The 20,432-nt window shown below is 38.8% G+C and overlaps 1 protein-coding gene across 10 annotated transcripts in view; it reads left to right on the forward strand.

Annotated features, from left to right (window-relative positions):
- Positions 1 to 20,432, forward strand: part of inpp4b (inositol polyphosphate-4-phosphatase type II B) — a 130,434-nt gene that overhangs the window by 82,586 nt on the left and 27,416 nt on the right. For all 10 annotated transcript variants that reach the window (XM_088418853.1, XM_088418854.1, XM_088418855.1 and 7 more), the window contains 5 exons: positions 874 to 940; positions 5,850 to 5,997; positions 12,911 to 13,041; positions 17,488 to 17,592; positions 20,019 to 20,127. In XM_088418853.1, the coding sequence (XP_088274979.1) occupies positions 874 to 940; positions 5,850 to 5,997; positions 12,911 to 13,041; positions 17,488 to 17,592; positions 20,019 to 20,127 (560 nt within the window). The remainder of the gene's footprint in view (positions 1 to 873; positions 941 to 5,849; positions 5,998 to 12,910; positions 13,042 to 17,487; positions 17,593 to 20,018; positions 20,128 to 20,432) is intronic.

Below are 20,432 nucleotides of genomic sequence, written 5' to 3' on the forward strand. Positions count from 1 at the left end.
CGTATGGTCTGTTTTTGTAGCCTGTGAAGTGAAAATTACACTTTAAGACATAGCCATAAACTGGTCTGGATCGCCACCTACTGTCTTGAGGTGAAACACAAGTCAACAAAAAATTTTCAGTTTGCTGAGATAGTTTGACCGCCGCCTACCTAACAAATTGTTGCAAAAATCGCAGGAAAATCAATGCAATCAATCCTTTTAAATGCATCTCAAAAATTGTAATTATAATGGTTTTAAATGGTCCGAAATTTGGACAATGATGATTTTTGTACAGAAACTCTCACACATCCACCTGCAATCACATAAAAATGTCAAAAGCGGTGCATTTTGAAATTTTACACATTTTAATCATCTGCTGGAAATTTCAGCTCCCTCATGTTTTTTTTCCCCTTGATTTTTTTATGATAACATCAAAAAAATCAAAAGATTTTCCATAATTTGTAGACTAATGCCACAAGGCTTAAATGAATTTTGTTTGGAATAGTCTAATACTAAATGTGGAAGTTTATATTTGTCAGCTGCCACTTGCAATGTTTCTGGAGTTGAGCGTTTACGGGCCCGAGTTCCGACCTCACGTCCACCGCGCGTCGCTAAGTGCGGTATGAAAAGTCCACTGGTCGTTTGAAGTGAAGATGGCATTGACAACGGGGAGTTGATGGTGGCTCCAGCCACCGTAGCGGCAATGAGCATCCGAGGCGCGGGGCAATCAGAGAGTCCTCAGCGGGCGGGTTTGGTGATTGCACGGCAAGGACACTTCTGGATGTTTCTGTGTGAGGCTGGACCTTGACAAACCGGCATTTTTCCGCACGCTATTTTTGGAAACACAATGTTCACGTAAGCCGCGTTAATTGTATTTTTTTGTGATCTTTGCAGTGTCCCTTAGTGTGCGAGTCTGCGTCCCACAGCTGCGTCGACCGAGACCAGTTCCTGACAGGACCAGGTACACCTCATTCATAGTCCAAGACATTCATGTACAGTATTTAAAAAAATGTCTAATTGCAGCCTTGTTTCATTATGTTACAAATTACGAAAATTCCTATGATATTCTTTTGATATATTAAAAGAATCAATGGGAAAAAAAATGCTAGGGAGCTGAAATTTCCAGCAAATGTTTAAAATGTCTAACGTCTCAAAATGCAAAAATTCTGATATGTCTATGTGATTGCAGCTGGGCGTGCGAGATTTTGTATACACAAATAATCATTGTCCAAATTTTGGACCACATAAAACCATTGTAATTGCAATTTTTGAGGTGCATTTTAATAGGATTTATGACATTAATTTGCATGCGATTTTTGCAACGTTTCGTTGAGCGGTGGTAAAACTATGTCTGCAAGGAGAAAATTCCTTGTTGATGTGTTTTACTTCAAGACAGTAGGTGGCGGTAGAGTCACTTGACAGGCTGCACAGACTATACCAGTTTTCAGTTTTTTGTGGGTGTTAATAAATATTTATGGATAGAACTGATGCCACTAAACATTTTGAGTGGTTGAAGGCAAAGAAAATATTCGGAAATAACTTATTATTACATCTTTAAAAGCGTTTACAAATTCAGGAAAAGAAATGCACTGTGTATAGTTTACAAAGTGTGTGCACAAGTCAATTTCTACATTGCCTTCACTATAAAAATGTTGCTTATGCCCTCACTAGTCTTAACATGGAATTTAGATGAATATCGCAAATATGAATTAAGCAGCAAAATTTGAGGGTGTGGTCATATTGTCGCTTGCTGAAAGACACAGTTGCTTTGGAAACAACCAATCATAGCTCACGTCTTTTCTGTCATGTGACATTCGCAAGCTGAGCCGTGATTGGTCTGAGCAACCGTGATGTCATTTTCACCCGAGACCAAGTGTCAAAATGGCCGCCTCTTGAGATGGCTAAAAACGAGCAGATTTTGATGCTCAATTCACATTCCACAAACACAATATTAGAAATAAAACTGCGTTTAGATCATAGGTGTCAAACTCTAGTCCTCGAGGGCTGCACATTTTCTGGTTTTCTCTCTCCCCAACACACCTGATTCAAATGACTAGCTTATTAGCAAGCTCTGCAGGAGCTTAAAAATGATCCTGATCATTTTCACTGTAGTGAATTTCAGCGCAAGGCAAATACAGGGGACCCCATGGACATTTTTCACACTGGGAGGTATTTTCGCACATGCAGATTTCATCGTAGTGGAGTTTTATTGTAGAAGTGACATGTGGATTGACCAAGCAAAGCTTTGAGGGAGGGTCCCCAAATGGGTTCATGTATTGGACAAATCAACGCTTGTCCCTCAGCCCGGCGAACAGATGAAACTTGCAGCACAGTTTTTCTTCCTTGCACCTTTTAAGAAAATCACTCCAATGCTCACTTTAAAAAGATAATGAAATTGGAGGTCTCAAATTACATTGAGAGGGACTACGGGACTGCCCCCCCCCCCCCCCCCCCCCCCCAAAAAAAAAAAAACAAAACACAGTAGCGACATGACATCGACTCTCGGAAGTTCCGACACCACGGGGGGTCGCGACCCGCCCGAGTCAAAGCTCTTTGCTGATAGAGCAGCTTTCACGATTCACTAAATGTCACTTGTGGCCCAAAACAGCCATTTAATGGAATAGTAAATGATAAAAGTGGATACTTTGGCCCCAAAGCCAATTACCTGTCGGGCTTTGAAAGGCCACCTCGATGCTAATTGAATTAATAGCAACATGGGGACACTTTGATGAAGAGCGATGTTAAAAAGGGTGAAAAATAATCAAAGATTTATGCGCCGAGGCTTAAACATGAGCGAGTGTGAAAAGGTCAACCGGAGTTGGTCCTTGTTGCCGTATGTAAACCCAAGCAAATGTGAGAGACGGAGACAATTAGGAGGACTGTTTATAATGATTGTTTATCTAGTTGGGTCGTTGACTAATAAGGTCACTTTCCGACCTGTATGAAGAGCTAAACAATCGATTGCATTCAAATTGACACTTCAATGTACCGTATTTTCCGCACTATAAGGCGCACCTAAAAGCCTTATTTTTTTTCAAAAGCTGATGGTGCGCCTTATAATCAGGCGCGCCTTATATATGGATCAATATTGACATTGGGATTCGTAGATGAGGAATGAAGTGATAAAGTAAGCTTTAACTGTTTCTTTTGTGTGTTTACAGTTGAACAAAGTTGCTCATATTGACTGAATTTAGGGTTATTATTTAAGTTATTACTTTGAGGATTACTATATTGCGATTGAAAAAGTTTCAAATATGTCATTAATTAAGGGTGCGCCTTATATATGGAAAAAGTTTCAAAATATGTCATTGGTTGAGGGGTGCGCCTTATAATCCGGTGCGCCTTATAGTGCGGAAAATACGGTAGTAGAATGCCATTTTTAAGTTAAAAAGGACGGATGTTTGTTGGATTTTTGCCGTGAACGTTTAAAACTTTTGTGCACACTTTGTGAACCGTACACTTTCGCCTAATTTTAAAAATGATTTTAAAGGCGTAATAGTTCAAATTAAAGCATCAGTTCTATCTAAATTTATTAACACCCACAAAAAATGGAAAAATGGTCTTAGCCATTAATTGAGCCATACCGCCACCTGCTGTCTTGATGTGTTTATACGTTGACACTGTTGCTGAAAGTGAGCAATTAAAAAAAGTTAAATACTTTTATTTTTTTTTAAAAAAGATATAAAACTTCCCTATACAATCTTTTTTGCATAAATATCTCATGCGGGTTACCCGTGCTAAAAATTGCTTTTTTGATCCATTTTTGCCGGTGCGGTTTATATACCGGTGCGGATTATAGTCGGAAAAATCCGGTAGATTATTTTTCAAACTCATTCACTCCTAGTTGACTTCAGCTTTTAAAAATAAGCTTTAACCGTGAAACCGAGGTTTGAAAAAGGGATCGACCCGGTTTTGGTCGAAATTTGACGGAATTTTCTCGCGGTTTCTAGCGTAGCATGGAGTACATTTCTGCGCACCTCCTACTTTGGGCGTGTTTGAATGTCTCCGGTTGTCAGCGCAACATTTCGCAGCGGCCGACTTATCGACCGACTCGCCGTCTGACTGTGGCACCGGGACGGCAAAAGCGGCGGTTAAAGCGCGTTTCCCCGCCGCCGCTTCCTCACCTCCTGCTGCTAGCCTGCAGATAAGAGCATTAGCGCTCCTCCACGCCGTCCACTTTTGGACTAGCGCCGCGGAAAAAAAGCGCCCAAGATGTGCGGGAATGCAAATTGGCTTAATGGGGAGGAAGTGGAGCTCTATGGCCTTTCAAAATGACTCGGGTGTTGCGCAATAAGTATGTAATTAAAATGGAAATGGAGAAAGTGAGGACAATGTTTCTCTTTCTTTCAAAAGTAAAAGATGAATGGCTGCTTATCTGCCAAAGGCAGCTATTGATCACCAAAAGTATTATTTTTTTCTTTCCTCAATTTGACTTTGAAGGATTTAGTGTGCCGCCAGTGCTTTCTGTCCTTTATCTTGACTTAGTTCAAGCAGTACCGCTAATTGGGCGGTTTTGTCACTCACTTGTCATTGGTTAATGCCTATGCCTATCAATTACACGCGGCGGCTTTAATTGGCCCTGACTAAGCATTAATCGATATAAATGGCAATCGTTGGTCTCACGCTTGATTACCGTGTGAGAAATATAAGACACACCGAAATTCACCAAAATTCCAGGCCGAAAGTACGGGTGCATGTTATAAATGGAAACCTAACTCTTTCGCTGCCATGGACGAGAATTTCCGTCATGTTAATTACCGTATTTTCCGCACTATAAGGCGCACCTAAAAGCCCTTTTTTTTTTAAATGCTGATGGTGCGTCTTATAATCAGGTGCGCCTTATATAGGGAACAATTTTGAGATTGGGATTCGTAGATGGGAAATGACCTGATAAAGTAAGCTTTACCTGTTACTTTTGTGTGTTTACAGTTGAACAACATTGCTCATATTGACATTGAGTTATTATGCTTTTGAGAGTTTAGAGTTATCGAGTTATTATTATTATTACTTTGAGTATTACTATTTTGTGATTGAAAAAGTTTTCAAAATGTCATTAATTGAGGGTGCGCCTTATAATCCAATGCGCCTTATACATGGAAAGGGTTTTGAAATATGCCAATAATTGAGGGTGCGCCTTATAATCTGGTGCGCCTTACATATGGAAACCGTTTTCAAATATGTCATTATTCGAGGTTGCGCCTTATAATCTGGTGCGCCTTATATATGGAAAACGTTTTCAATTATGTCATTAATCGGGGGTGCGCCTTATAATCCGGTGCGCCTTATATATGGAAAACGTTTTCGGGTGTGTCATTAATTGAGGGTGCGCTTTATAATCCAATGCGCCTTATACATGGAAAAAGCTTTGAAATGTGCCATTAATTGAGGGTGCGCCTTATAATCTGGTGCACCTTATATATGGAAAACGTTTTCAAATATGTCATTAATTGAGGTTGCGCCTTATAATCCGGTGCGCTTTATATATGGAAAAAGTTTTCAAATATGTCATTAATTGAGGGTGCGCCTTATAATCCGGTGCGCCTAGTTTTATTTTTACATTTTAATATATGCCACCGGCTGGCCGCTTAAAAATGGACAGCGGACCACAAATGGCCCCCGGGCCACAGTTTGGACACTACTGCACAAAGAAATTAAAATCGAAATGGACAAAGTAAGAACCATCTCTCTCTTTTGTACAACAAAACTAGAATAAGATGAAAAACGGCTTATCTGCGGAGGACACAGCTATTGATCATCAAATTGAATCCGTCCTTTGACTTTGAAGGATTTAGTGTGCTGGCAGTGCTTTTTTTTCCTTTTTTTTCCCCCCTCGCTTTTCATGTCTCATTTTAATGCCTCCTCGTCCACAGTTTTCACAAACCCGGTATGCAAAGTGTACCGGTTCCAGACAGTGGACAGCAAGTGGATGCTGGTGCGCGAGCAAATGGAGGAGTGCACTTTGTCCATCAGCATCCCTAAGCAGCTGCTCTCGCTCTACATGCAAGAGGACATGAGCAGGTAAGGCGTGTCACATGACCTGATTGCTTTAATTTTCTAGTTCCCGCTTCAATTTCCAAGTCTAAGCGCACCTTGAAAATAATAAGAAAAAAAACACGCGGCGACAATGCACGTCATCAATAAACTAGCAATTGCTCTATTGTTAATACTGTCGGCTAGAAGTTTACTTGCTAAACCAGTGGTTCTCAAATGGGGGTACTAGTACCCCTGGGGGTACTAGAACTTCTGTGGGTATGAAGATTTTAAATAAAACATACAAACCTGCAATTTTTTTAATTAAATTCATTAATTTAAGGGTAATATTTACTGTATTTCCCACACTATAAGGCGCACCGGATTATAAAGCGCGCCTTCAATGAATGGCCTATTTTAGAAAAAATAATAATAATTTGTATATAAGGTGCATGGAATCGAAGCTACAGTTATGGCTGGGGCTGCATTTGCATTCTGTTATGTATCCACTAGATGGAGCTGCGCTACTCAATATGTCAGCAGTTTATGATCCATTTATAAGGCGCACTGGATTATAAGGCACATTGTCAGCATTTAAAAAAAAATTAAGGCTTTTAGGTGCGTCTTATGGTGCGGAAAATACGGTAATTGAATCATAATTATATTCTTTTAACTCTTATTTTCGCCTTGGAATTGCTCAAAACAGTCTTTTAATGTAATCAAGGGGTATTTTTTCCCATTCTTCAAATAATACTTTCCACATATCATCATTCTTAATTTCTGATGATTTTAATCTCATAATCATCTGATGATCTTAATCAGAATGTCTTTGACTGACTTATCTGATTCTTTTGTTGACGTTCCCTTTAGCGTAGCACCATCTTGTGGATGCTTAACTCAACCCCAGCCACTACTGTAGCTTCTACTCTATGATCCTTATAATGCAGTGCGCCTTATATATGGAAAACATTTTAAAAAAGGCCATTCATTGAGGGTGCGCCTTATAATCCGGTGCGCCTTATAGTGCGGAAACTACGGTGTGTTTTTGTGTGATGTTTATATATATATATGTTTATATATATATATATATATATATATATATATATATATATATATATATATATATATATATATATATATATATACTGCAACAGGTCAAGACCAGACAAGTCACCTTCATCAGGCTTGAATAGGGTTAGTCAAAAGTTTCAACAGATCATTTCTCCAGTGTCCAGTTGTCCTTGGCAACTTCACTTTATCCATAACACACACACACAAACACACACTCACACACACAACATTACCGGTCAGTTCCTTCTGCTCATGTCATAACAAGAAAGATGAAAAATCCGATCCAGACAGACATTTGGTTGATAATGGTGACAGAAGAGGGCCAGGTTGATTTGTATCACACGCTCAAGGACATGCACATGCCGCAACATGCGCAAGACGGTGATTGTCGTATCGAGGACAAAAGCCAGGCGGTCCTACGCAGACCTGCCTTTCGATCGCCGTGCTTCTTTACAACTGAACAATATTCATTTCATAATACAGTCCGAAAGAATATTCCAACAGAATAGGCGTTTTATTGTGGTGTTAAAAAGTCTCGGATTCAATAACCGCTCGTACGGTCTGTCATCGCTAATGAGGGCCTCTCTGACAAAGGGGCAGAATATCACTCTTTGAGCTGCCCTTGAATATATTTCAATGGTGGCAATTGTTGTTTTTATTTACCGTATTTCCCGCACTATAAGGCGCACCTAAAGGCCTTGATTTTTTTAAAAAGTCGATGGTGCGCCTTATAATCAGGTGCGCCTTATATATGGATCCATATTGAGATTGGGATTCGTAGATGGGGAATGAACTGATGACGTAAGCTTTACTTATTTCTTTTGTGTTAACAGTTGAACAAGGTTACTCATATTGACGTTTACTTATTATGTTATTGAGAGTTTAGTTATTATTTGATTTATTTATTTTTTTACTTTGAGTATTACTATGTTGTGATTGAAATTTTTTTTTAATATGTCATTAATTGAGGGTGCACTTTATAATCTGGTGCGCCTTATATATGGGGAAAAAAGTTTTAAAATATGTCATTAATTGAGGGTGCGCCTTATAATCCGGTGCGCCTTATAGTGCGGAAAATATGGTACCTTTCTGGCATGCGTGGAGGCCAAGGTGGTCTTAAGCTTACCTTAACATCCTGATGTTAAGGTAAGATAAAGATTAAGGCATCCTGATGCTCTCCGTGGTGCAGGAAAATAAAAACGTGGATGGCGCAACAATTTTAATTACTTTTGCTTATGTTTACTAATACTAATGTGAGCCCGTTTTGAAGAAAACTTCAATGATATTTGTCAACAATAAATTACTTCCTGCGCCGATCATTTATGCTACATTTAGAGTTGTGTTTTTTTTTTTTTATTTTAATGAGATATTTCTTATCAAGGTAGCGCAGCATATGAGAGCACAGCGGGGTTTACCACAGCATGCGCGTCGTACATAATGTTTCTCGTTTATTTGCGCCTTTGATGTGCTCTAATGTATTCTTGTGTATTTTTAGCGAGGTGGTGGCAGATCGCCCCTCCTCCCTCGAAAATAATCAACGTGCTTGGGTGCCAATTAAGCGGTATTCATTAAGAGCTGCCATGTAAATAGTTTCGAAAAAAAAAATATTGATATATAAATGCGTAATTTCAATCTTTTGCAGAAATCAAAGGTGGGCGCGAACTGTCCGTCAGTCCCTCACCGACGGACGCCCGTTTGTGCTTACTTAAAGGGACAGTGTGTAAGATTTAGAGCGTTTTTCATTCAAAATGTATAAATTACATGATTATACATTTCAAAAACGTGCAAATTAAAGTGTTCTTAATGACCATTGGCGTGTTTTAAGAATAATCATACTTATCATTCAAATATATTACATGGGGGGGGGGGGGCGGCACTTCTCCGGAGGCGGCCATGTTTGTTTTAGCTACGGACAATGGTAAATGCAGCACCTCCTCCTGCTGTCCCTAATGGAAAACAGTCGAAATCTTACACACTGTCCCTTTAAATATAATTCAACTGACTTGAATGATTATCTGCTTTCTTGCTGCATCTTTATACTGTAGTACAAACTGCAATAAGTAGGCCTGGGTATTGAGTTTTAAAGGTGTGTTGCGATACATATTGCGATATATTGGGCAGTGTTTGGTAAAAAAAAAAAAAAAAAAAATCTATGGCATGTTTATTAAAATGACTGGAAAAAAAACTGAAGGAAATGATTAAAATAGACTAATTCAATTTCTTCTCTTTAAAAAGCCACACATGTTGTTTTTGTCGTTTTATTATATTTATTCGTAGATTGGTTGGTCAATTTCGGTTGGTGTACAGATTATTTTTGCGTGGGTTTGTGTCTTTTTTTTATTTCTGAGATTTTTTTTGGTCTGGATTTTTTTAGGTAGGGGAAAGTGCGCACGGTGTTTTACTTTTCATTTTGCCCATGATTTATTGAACGGGTGCACAAAGCCCCAATGTGATTAAAATTGAGCCGGCACAATAACACAGCATGAAATAAAGGCGGCCGCGCAACCGCTCGCGGCTCTCCGGGACGCCGTCCGCTAAATTTACGGCGCCATTACGGCCAAGTGACCTTCATCAGTCGTTTCTTATCACAAATAAAAGCTGCAGGAGACTGTTTAGAGCTTTCCCCCAAGTAGATGATCATCACCAATTTTGAGAATGATGAGGAGTGAACAATAAAAGGCCATTTGGAGATTGGTCATGAAATTCAGCACTCGGATGTATCGATGCGGATGATTTCAAAACTTATGTTGGGTAAAGCAACATTGTGTGATCTTAAAATATTCAAAATTTCGACAAAAATAATCATGGGATTTGGTCAAGATGAGTAAACCTAAAACTGTTGTGATATTGACCAATAGGAGCAGGAATTCAAATTTACTCCCGCCCCAACTCCTGCCCTTGGTCGTGCCGAGAGCCAATCACGTGTCTTGTAGGAGTTCCTGAGCATTAAAACAGCTGTGGCCACGAAAGGGAGCGTTCTAAATCTGTTAACCGAGATTTCTTTTGGAACCAATTGGAATCTCAAGTGTAAACTCTGATCGCTATCATGATTGGTCACCTACAAGTTTCACTCTAATTAGACTTCCGGGCGCCGCTAATATAACCGCGGCTCTCCGTGACAGCCAAAGGGATAGAATGGAAGGGATATCTTCCAGAATTTTTTCACGAATGGACAACATGGCGGATAAACAATTGCTTATGGAAGTTAACTGGTACAAACACCTTTAGGATTCATTCATCCGAAAAGGAGTACCGTATTTTCCGCACTATAAGGCGCACCGGATTATAAGGCGCACCCTCAATTAATGACATACTTTAAAACTTTTTCAAACACAATATAGTAATAATCAAAGTAATAACAATAATAACTCTAAACTTATAGCATAATAACTCATTGTCAATATGAGCAACCTTGTTCAACTGTAAACACAAAAAAGAAACGGGTAAAGCTTACTTTATAATTTCATTCCCCATCTACTAATCCCAATATTGATCCATATATAAGGCGCACCTGATTATAAGGCGCACCATCAGCTTTTGAAAAAAATTAAGGCTTTTAGGTGCGCCTTATAGTGCGGAAAATACAATAGTGTGATTTAAATACTGTAAACCAATTGTTTGTTGTTGTTTTTTTAAATTGCAGTAATTTCAATACAAAATACAAAATGTATAAAACAACAACTCTGAAGAACAGACAAACATTAGTAGAACATCTTAAAGAGTAATACAGAGACAATGAATTTAATCATAATAATAAAATAAAAAAGGAAACAAGTATAAACCAAGCTAGACTTCCCCTGCTGGCTTTTTTTCGCCGTAGCGAATTTCCTTGCGACGCAAATGTGGAAAAAAAAAAAAAACATTTGGTATTGATAATGTCATCTTTCTAACATGCATATTGTTCATCTCTGCGCACCTTGACCCTCCTCGGACAATAGCCTTCTGATTAAACGAAACGATAACCCGCCTCGCTCTCGGCCTTATCACCCCGAGCAGGTGTCCCTCTTTGATTGCATCCGTCCAATCATCGCACCGGCCTCCAATACGCAATTTTAAAATCCAAAATAACATCTGACCGCTTGGCTTGGAAATGGCTTCGTTTATTTTCTGGAAAACGCCACAACTTGGACCGACGAAACAGTAAGTCCTGCCTGTAAACGTTATGCAAATTTTAAACTGTACAGAAGACGCACGATTGAAACGGGGCCGTTTTTCCGCCTTTCATTCGAAGACGCGCTCGGCATGCAACATTTATGAGGCGTAATTACAGAAAATTGGGCCCATTGTCATGAGAACGCCGTTGTGCAACTTATATACTGATTTAATTTGGATCCTTATTAATGTGTATCCCTGCGATTTTAATAGATGACAAATTGGCCGATTGTGTTCATCCCATTTTTCCTTTTCCATGCAAATGATGATGAAGCCTTGAAGGAGGCCGTCCGCTCTGTTGTATTTGTCGTCCCTCGCATACGCATTGCACAAAGGCCGTTTGGTTTCCCTGACTGGTTTGGTTTTGGTTAGCTGGAACTTTAATTGGTTTAACTGCTTTGTTTGATTCAGGGCTGCAACAAAACACTCTGATCATTGACGCCGCTATCACTTCCTTTGTCCAATATTTGATTTCTATGCTTTTATTTAAAAAAAAAGACTATTTAATTATGTATTTAATTATTATTTAATTATTAATTAATAATTAATTATGTAATTATTATTATATAATTATATGTAATATTATATATATACACTCTGATCATTGACGCCGCTGTCACTTCCTTTGTCCAATATTTGATTTCTATGCTTTTATTTAATGAAAAAAGCCTATTTAATTATGTATTTAATTATTATTTAATTATTAATTAATAATTAATTATTTAATTATTCATTATTATATAATTATTCATTATTATTTGATTATTAATTATTTCATATTAGCATTCAACGTTATTTGTTCACCGGTTTGGACTATAACATGTGAGAAAATAAACATGTGCGTTATTGTTATGCAAAGGAAAAGCAAATAGTTAGGTCAACCAAATAACATTTACTATTCAGAAGTTGAAATTTCAAGCATTTGAATGATTTTGACATAAAGAAAGGTATCCAAAAAAAATGATTCTCTTATCGATAGCGATACCCATACTTGATATTGTACTCATCCATCGTTTTTAAAATGTCTTTAGATTTGTTTGGCATTTACAGGGATAGCTCAAATATTAAGACATATATATATATATATATATATATATATATATATATATATATATATATTTTTTTTTTTTTTTTTTTTTTTTAAGACGTAAAATCACGTCTAATAATAATTTTTCATGTACAATTAAAACTTGTAAAAACACTTTTTTTTTCTCAAGCCCTTTCGATATCGAGTGAAAATGACTTAGTTTGTGTGTTACACTTATATTACTGTCTTGTGTTTCAATTGCAGTGTAACTGTAGAACCACAGACATGGTGTGTTATCTTAAGTGTAAGTACAAAAACGAAAAAAGAAATAGTATGAGTGCAGACAGAGGTAGACCTGATGACCAATGACCGACCGGAAAAAAATCGTCTAGCGTTGGGGGAAGTTCGGGCAAAAATACACCGACGGAACTGACGATTTCGTCCGGCTTAAAAAAATGACGGGCCGACGATGACGGAAAGGGGGCGGGGCTCTGATGAAAAAGTTGCCCAGCCCTGCACTCAAAATCAAGGAAATGCAGCAAGTATAATATCAAACATATTACGTTCATACGCCATCCAAATTTAGTTTGGAGTTTTGGTTCCATTTTTCCCCAAAAGTTTACCGGAGTTCTGTGTGAAGATTAGACAGACGCGGAACACCAACAGAGAGTAACCGTGCGGGGTTTCTTGCAAATGTGTGTTTATCTGCAGGGTGCAGGATCTGAAGGATCTCGGCGAACTTTCTCCACACTGGGACAACCTACGGAAGGAGGTTATAACGCGATACGGCGGCATCATCAGCTCCTACCAGGAAACGCTGTCCGAAATGGAAAAAATTACCGGTGAGAATGGGTCGTACGTCGTTATTTTTTTCCTCCCGCATCAAACGCGCGTACTCGCGGCCACGAAAGGCCACATAGCACAAACGGTTTCAAAGGCAGACGGAATTTGTGTCCCGTCCTTGGCTTGGGAGCGTCCTCTTCCTCCGACGCCTTTGAACGAGATTTTCTCCGGTACATGTAAATTAACTTTGGCTGCTCTTATCGTCATTTGTCCTTGGAAGTATGCGCGCTCGCATTGAAATGCGGCGGCGTGGCTCGGCGGCTTACAGGCGAGAGCGCCGCGCTCACCAAAGGACCCCTGTGGAGCTTAGCAATTAACTAGTGGGGAAATTTTCCTTTCCTTCTCTGGAACTAATCACTCTTGGTAGCAAAGGTGACGCTTCCTTTGCACAGACTTTGATGATGCTCTCCGATGAAAACCTTGGGCACGAACGCTATGTCCATGTAATCACAACGAGTAATCTCCCGTGATCGCTGCCAGAAGTGTGGAACTAAACCGCCGATGAAAACACGGTTATGGTTTAGTTCCTTTGCTTTGTTTTGGGTTGAGGGACCGTATTTTCCCGACCATAAAAACCTTTCATTTGATGAAAACTCAAGGGCACGCCCAAAAATCTGGTGCGCCTCGCAAAAATCTGGAAAAGTGTCAGGTGCTCTGCGTGACTGATTTTCGGACTGTTTCCGAAACGATTGCTAGTGATTTTAAAAAGAAAGGTAAAACGACGATTACAGTATTTTTCGGATTATACGTCGCTCCGGATTATAAATCGCACCGGCCAAAAAATTTATTATTAAGAAAGAAAATATATATATATATATATATATATATATATATATATATATATATATATATATATATATATATATATATATATATATATATATATATATAAAACGCACTGGAGTATAAGTCGCATTTTGGGTTGAAATTTATTTGATAAACTCCAACGCCGAAAACATACATGTCCTCCCTAACCCTAACCACGCTAGCATAAAGAACATGCTAACCAGTTTACTAAACTATCAGTTTCACGCCAAATCACTAAATCCAATGAAATCTTCATCCTCGGTATCACGTTTAAACAACTCCCCCAACTCGGGGAGGTGTACGATGCGTCGCTTCCTCTTCTACGACGCTTACGTTTTTATACATTCGATACGTTGTTATAAATTACCCGCAATGTTGAACACAGGCCTAGAACGCCCTCTTGCGGTTCAGCTTGAAAATAATGATATAATAATGTGTTAAAAATTTCACACATGTCGCATCAGAGTATAAATCTTACCCCCGGCGAAACTATGTAAAAAACTGCGATTTATAATCCGAAAAATACGGTTCTACACAAACGAAGCTGTAGATAAAATACGAAGAAGGCACGCGAATCGCTACGCTCGCTACGGCCGTAGCTAGCTTAAGTCACGTCACCGCAAACGTAAATAAAATGTCATTTTTCCTTTAAATATTTTATTTATTTATTTAATTATATTCATGTATATTATACATAAGTAGTACTTACTGTACTGTTTTGTTACTAATGTAAATATGTATATAACATTTTGATGTTTTTATCTGGGGTCTCATTGAAATTAGCTAATTAGCATAGGTTTCTATCGCTCACCATACGACAATTTCACCTTACGATCCCAACTCCGTGTCATGTTTTGCTTCAGATCCTTAGTTCTCGTTTCCGTTTCCCTCACATCAGCCCTTCCTCTTTGCGTCTCATTAGTTTAATCTGCTTCCCCCGCCTCTCGTCCTCCTTCCAGATGTTTCGCGTTGTTGTTTTATTGTTTGCGTCTACTTAAAGTCCGCGTCCGAGTCAAGCCAGTTGTCGGGTCATTGTTTGTGGTTGCCGTTCCGCACGGCGTACCTCGCTAACTCCCGTCATCCCGTGGACCGAGTTCAATTTTATTTCTCGTTCTTTTACTTCAGGGGTGTCAAACTCATTTTTATCGTGGGCCACGTTGTAGTTCTAGTTTCTGACAGAGGGCCGGAATAAATTCAAAAAATAGTCTAAAAAAAGCATTAGTCATTGCTGAAATTTTAACATACCCCCGAATTTCTCTCAAATCCTGAAAATTGGGTTTAAAAATTGAAAAAAAGTGTCTAATAAATGCCGTTTTCGCTTGTTCAAAAGTAAATCTGGAACAGATTTTTTTTTTTTTTTTAAGGGTTAGGGTTAGGGCTAAACCTGCAAGTTTAGCTAGAAACTTCAGGCCACATAAAATGTTGTGGCGGGCCGGTTCTGGCCCCCGGGCCTTGAGTTTGACACCTGTGTTTTACTTCTTTGTCATTTTTTTGTCGATTGCCTTTCCTGCCTTATACGACTGTTAAACTATTCATTTTTTGAGCACACCCTCATTTTCGGGTCGCCTTCCCTCCACCTTCGTACGCCGCCATGACGCCATATTAATTTCGTACGGCGGGCATCCACTGCAGAAATCTCGTGGAGTCCATGATCTCTTCCCATCCCCACCGCTGCGCTTACTAACATGCACCGCCCCCTAGAGGACATAAACACTTTGTCCATTCCCGCTCTCAGTGGCTTCAATTAAAAGTAATAAAAACAAAAGACGGTTTTCCCTCATGTATACGCCCCCTCCAAATCAAAACACGCGGAAACAATGATCAAATGAGCTCTTGTTATCGTGGTCATGAATACCAATGACTTTCGTTCCACTCCCCTTCCCCTTAATGACTTATGAGATTACGCCGCTATATTATTTTTCTTTCATCTCTCCGCTGATGAGCGATGAAGACCGCTAATGTTCGCCCGGGGCTCCGGCGAAGGCGGCCACAGGCGAAGGCGTCGCCTCGCCGTTCTTCGATCCTTCCTGACAGAGGTCGCACGCGTGGCCCACGTCCGCCGATCGAGTCGGCCGGGAAGAAAACGCCGCGATTGCGACGTTGCTAGACAACCGGCGCGGGCGAGCCGCTGCTCATTAATTATTGATAACTAATGCGATTACATGCAGAGCGCTGTCAACATGAGAACGACAGCAGAGGCGATAAGACGATTTAGGCAATCAAAAATAACGCTGCGGAAATGTGACGCCTTGTTTGTGTTTTGATTTTGTGGAGCAATTTGATGTGTGGTACAATTGATGTAAAAACTGTATAAAACTATGTTCCAATGCCAGGATTTTGTTATGAAAGCAAAAAACAAAACAAAAATGAGAGACCAGGATAAGGATTTGAAAAGGTTTTCCATCAAAAACCCTTGAGCACACACTTTGCAAACTACACACACACATGAATAGAATGTGTACAAATATTTTCACAATATTTCCATATTTTTCAAATGATCATTTTTATGAAATATGTTGTATTCAAATAATTTGGGACCAAAAATTGGTATATTATTTTTTGTCGTTTTTTTTGGTCGTTTTTTTCACTGGTTAAATATTTTGTTAAAAATGTTACATTTATTTTCGTCAGTTTCTCTGATTTTGTCATATTTTCATATTTTTTTCAAGTGTGTTTTTTCCTCGGATAAATAGTTTTTTCCCTGGTTAAACATTTTCTTAAAAATGTTATATTTATTTTCATCTGTTTCTCTGATTTTGTCCTATTTTAGTATTTTTTTTAAAGTACGTTTCTACTTTTGCAAATTATTTGTTTTAAATATTTATTTATTCATTTTCTTATTTGTGATTTCATTGCTACACGTGAACGGGATGTGAATCAAAAATATTACATTTATTTTCATCAATTTCTCTGATTTTGTCATATTTTAGTATTTTTTTCAAATATTTTTTTTCCCTGGTTAAATATTTTGTTAAAAATGTTATATTTATTTTCATCTGTTTCTCTGATTTTGTCCTATTTTTGTATTTTCTTCAAGTATGTTTCTACTTTTGCAAATTGTTTGTTTTCAATATTTATTTATTTATTTTCTTATTTGTGAATTCATTGCTACACGTGAACAGGATGTGAATCAATCTTTGGCAATTCCAGATGCACCGTATTTTTCGCACTATAAGGCGCACCGGATTATAAGGCGCACCCTCAATTAATGACATATTGTGAAACTTTTTTTTTCCATATATAAGGCGCACTGGATTATAAGGTGCACCCTTAATTAATGAAATTTTTCAAACGTTTTCAATCACAATATAGTAATACTCAAAGTAATGACAACAATAACTCAAATAATATCTCTAAACTCTCAATAGCATAATAAGTCAATGTCAATATGAGCAACCTTGTTTACACAAAAGAAAGAGGTAAAGCTTACTTTATCACTTCATTCCCCATCTACCAATCCCAATATGAATCCATAAATAAGGCGCACCTGATTATAAGGCGCACCATCAGCTTTTAAAAAAAAAATTAAGGCTTTTAGGTGCGCCTTATAGTGCGGAACATACGGTAAATAAAAACAACAATTGCCATCTTACCTTAACAGCCTTTGCCTTTTTGTGCGTTTGTGTGTGTTGTTTCAGGTCCGTCCTTCAAGCAGAGCTGCTGCAAAGCCCAGAAGTCCCTGGAGTTCCTCCCAATCAACCTGCACACTCAGAGGATGAGGGTGACGTGCCCCAGAAAGACAGGTCCGTGCAGCCTCGCTCATCTTTATTTATGAGTGGCTTTATTGACTTTACAAGCATCAGCTCACATCGCTCCGCCACTTTTAATTGAGAGCGTAACCTCGGAGCCAAACCGCCAGGCGGTGACGGAATGCGCTTTTTATGTGACACGTGCCCACGCCTGTCTTGTGGAGTTTTTAGCTTTTTGATTTTCATGACAAGTCAACAAACTTTCTCGCTGCGTTTCGCCTGTATGCAATTACATGAGCGAAAATTCTTTAATAAATCGTTCAAATAGATGACGAAAAGTGTCCCTATATCCCCTCTGTGTCAATTTCGACCTGATTTGGTCCATTGAGCTAGACAGAGAAAGACAACGATACAGTGATCCCTCCTACTTCGCGGTCTCAGATATCTCGGTCTCAGTACTTCGCGGGTTTTCCCAGGAAAAATTAAAAATATTTCAAAATAAAAAAAAAAAAATTTTAAATATGCAAAAATTGAAAAAAGCAAAAACGTACATTATGGAGTACTGTATTCATCAAATAACTAAGTAATATTAGTTAATAACTGTTAAGAATTCTTCAAGCGTTAGAGTTAGTGACGTGTTTTATCTTATTTTGAAATGCATGCTTTTAATTTGTCGGTTCGCGTTGCAGTTCCGTTTCCGGTTTTATGTTCTCTGTGCGTCATTCGGCTCGTTACGCGACGTAGTGAATGACAACGTAAGCTCATATTTATAGTTTATTGTCATATATGTTGATAACGCACGCTATGGCCTATGTTTAGTAAGCGATGAGTGTTTATTCTGTTTATGTGTTCGTTTGTGTCGAGCTTGCACTTTAAAGTTAGTACTGTAGTTGTTGCTAACCCGCTAATGTCGGCTAATAATGCAGTAAATTCATAGATTAAGTGTTTATATGTTAGTTGACTGACTTTAAGATTGTTGTTGATTTATTATTCAACAGATACTACACGATACACCATACATGAGCCAAAATAAATGTGAAGTTCAACGTGAAGACTTGCGTACTCATTCACCGGAGTCTTGGTGCAGATAAGCAGTCCTGAGAACAAATTCTCAACAAACTAAGTAATATTAGTTATTTAATGAATATACAATACTGTTAATAAGGATAGTGTAATGTTAAATAATAGGAGAAAGGAAATCAAATATGCAAAAATACAAAAACAAAAAAAGGACTGTTTATGGTTACTGCGGCTATATTTGGGCGTACATAGAAATCTAGGAATTGATACCCTACTTCGCGGGTTTCAGACTTTGCGGGGGGTTGAAGTAGGGGGGATCACTGTATTTATTAATTTTTATGATACACCTTGAAAAGAAAAGAAAGAATGGATTCCAAGAACACAGAAGTGCCCTTACATGTTGCAGGACACAAACGAGCACCGAAGCTGTCATTGTATCTGGAGTGCACTTGGCTGTACTTTCTTTGCTACGAGAGAACCAATTAACAGCGAGTCGGACTTCTGAAAAGCCCACAAGGGGAGTCGGGCGCGAAAAGAAGTGTGGCGGCCGGGAAATAAATGCCACATGGCCCTGACACGGGGATGATTAATGGAAGCGGGCTGGAGCAAAGGCACAGAGCACCCCACAAAACCATATGTGTCAAACTACTATTGTGACAGTCTGGGGGGGGGTGTAAGGGTCAGGGTCTTCCTGTCACTGCAGACAGAACCATATCAGTTGTGGCAATATATCCTATAACAACGTCATAAACACTGCGGGGGAAAACACCAAGAGTTGCGATAAAACACCAAGTTGTCTTGTTAGTTTATTTCTCTCAAGAAATGGGAGAAATTGCACAAAGAAAACAGTGTCACGTCGTCACCTAAAACATTGCACTGCCTTGTGATTAGAATCATATACAGCGGACCCCCGCCATACGAAATTAAGCGGTTACGGAGTTGGGATCGTAAAGCGAAATCGGCGTATGGCGGGCAATAGAAATCTATGCTAATTAGCTCATTTGTATAAAACCCCAGATAAAAACATCAAATCTTTAAATACATTAGTGGTGTTAAAGTAGTTCCAATGTATAAAAACTCGGTGCCCCCCCCCCAACGAAAATACTTTGTGATGGTTAGGGAGGTGCTTGGCTATATCTCACAGGAAAAAGAAAAGTAGCATTTTAAAGTTTAAGCAGGTACCCGCAAATGTAATCTTTTTTTATGCCTGGCAGGAACAATACTTTTTTTTCCAAATTAAGGGCAAATTAATTGGAACATGAAGCTACTATTTACAAAAAAAAACTGTGTTACAGTCGCTTCTTTGTAAAAATGTTGTGTGCCTTTGGTGCTGCATGTTTAATTCAAATGATTGAATTAGAAATTAGACTCAATAATATTTGTCCGTTGCATTCTAATCGAAATAACAATCCTGTCTCACTGTTTTTTTTGTTTGTTTGTTTTTTTTGTTTTTTTTGCAGACGCGTCCTATGACATTGTCACAGCGGGTGCCCCCGCTGCACACTTCCAGGGCTTCAAGGGTGGCGGTCTGCAGCGCCTCCTCGCCAGATACGAAGCTGAGAAGAAAAGGTAAAGACCCAATTCGAGCGTAATTCTTTCGAGCGTTATCCGAAAAGGCAACCCCTTCAGCAGTAGTTCTCTACCTTTTTTTCATCCCAAGGAAAAGGAAAAAGCTATTTCAAGCACATTCAACGTTACATGGGTGAGGCATTCACTGACCACTCACAATGTGAGAAATCTGAAATATCCTAACTTAACACGCAAAAAAAAATCTATTTCGAGCACATTCAACATTACATGGGCGAGGCATTCACTGACCACTCACAATGTGGGAAATCTGAAACACTCCTAACTTAACACGCCAAAAAAAATAT

This window comes from Hippichthys cyanospilos, chromosome 7 (genome assembly GCF_059441005.1).
Source record: "Hippichthys cyanospilos isolate Australia breed blue-spotted pipefish chromosome 7, RoL_Hcya_1.0, whole genome shotgun sequence".
NCBI lineage: Eukaryota > Metazoa > Chordata > Actinopteri > Syngnathiformes > Syngnathidae > Hippichthys > Hippichthys cyanospilos.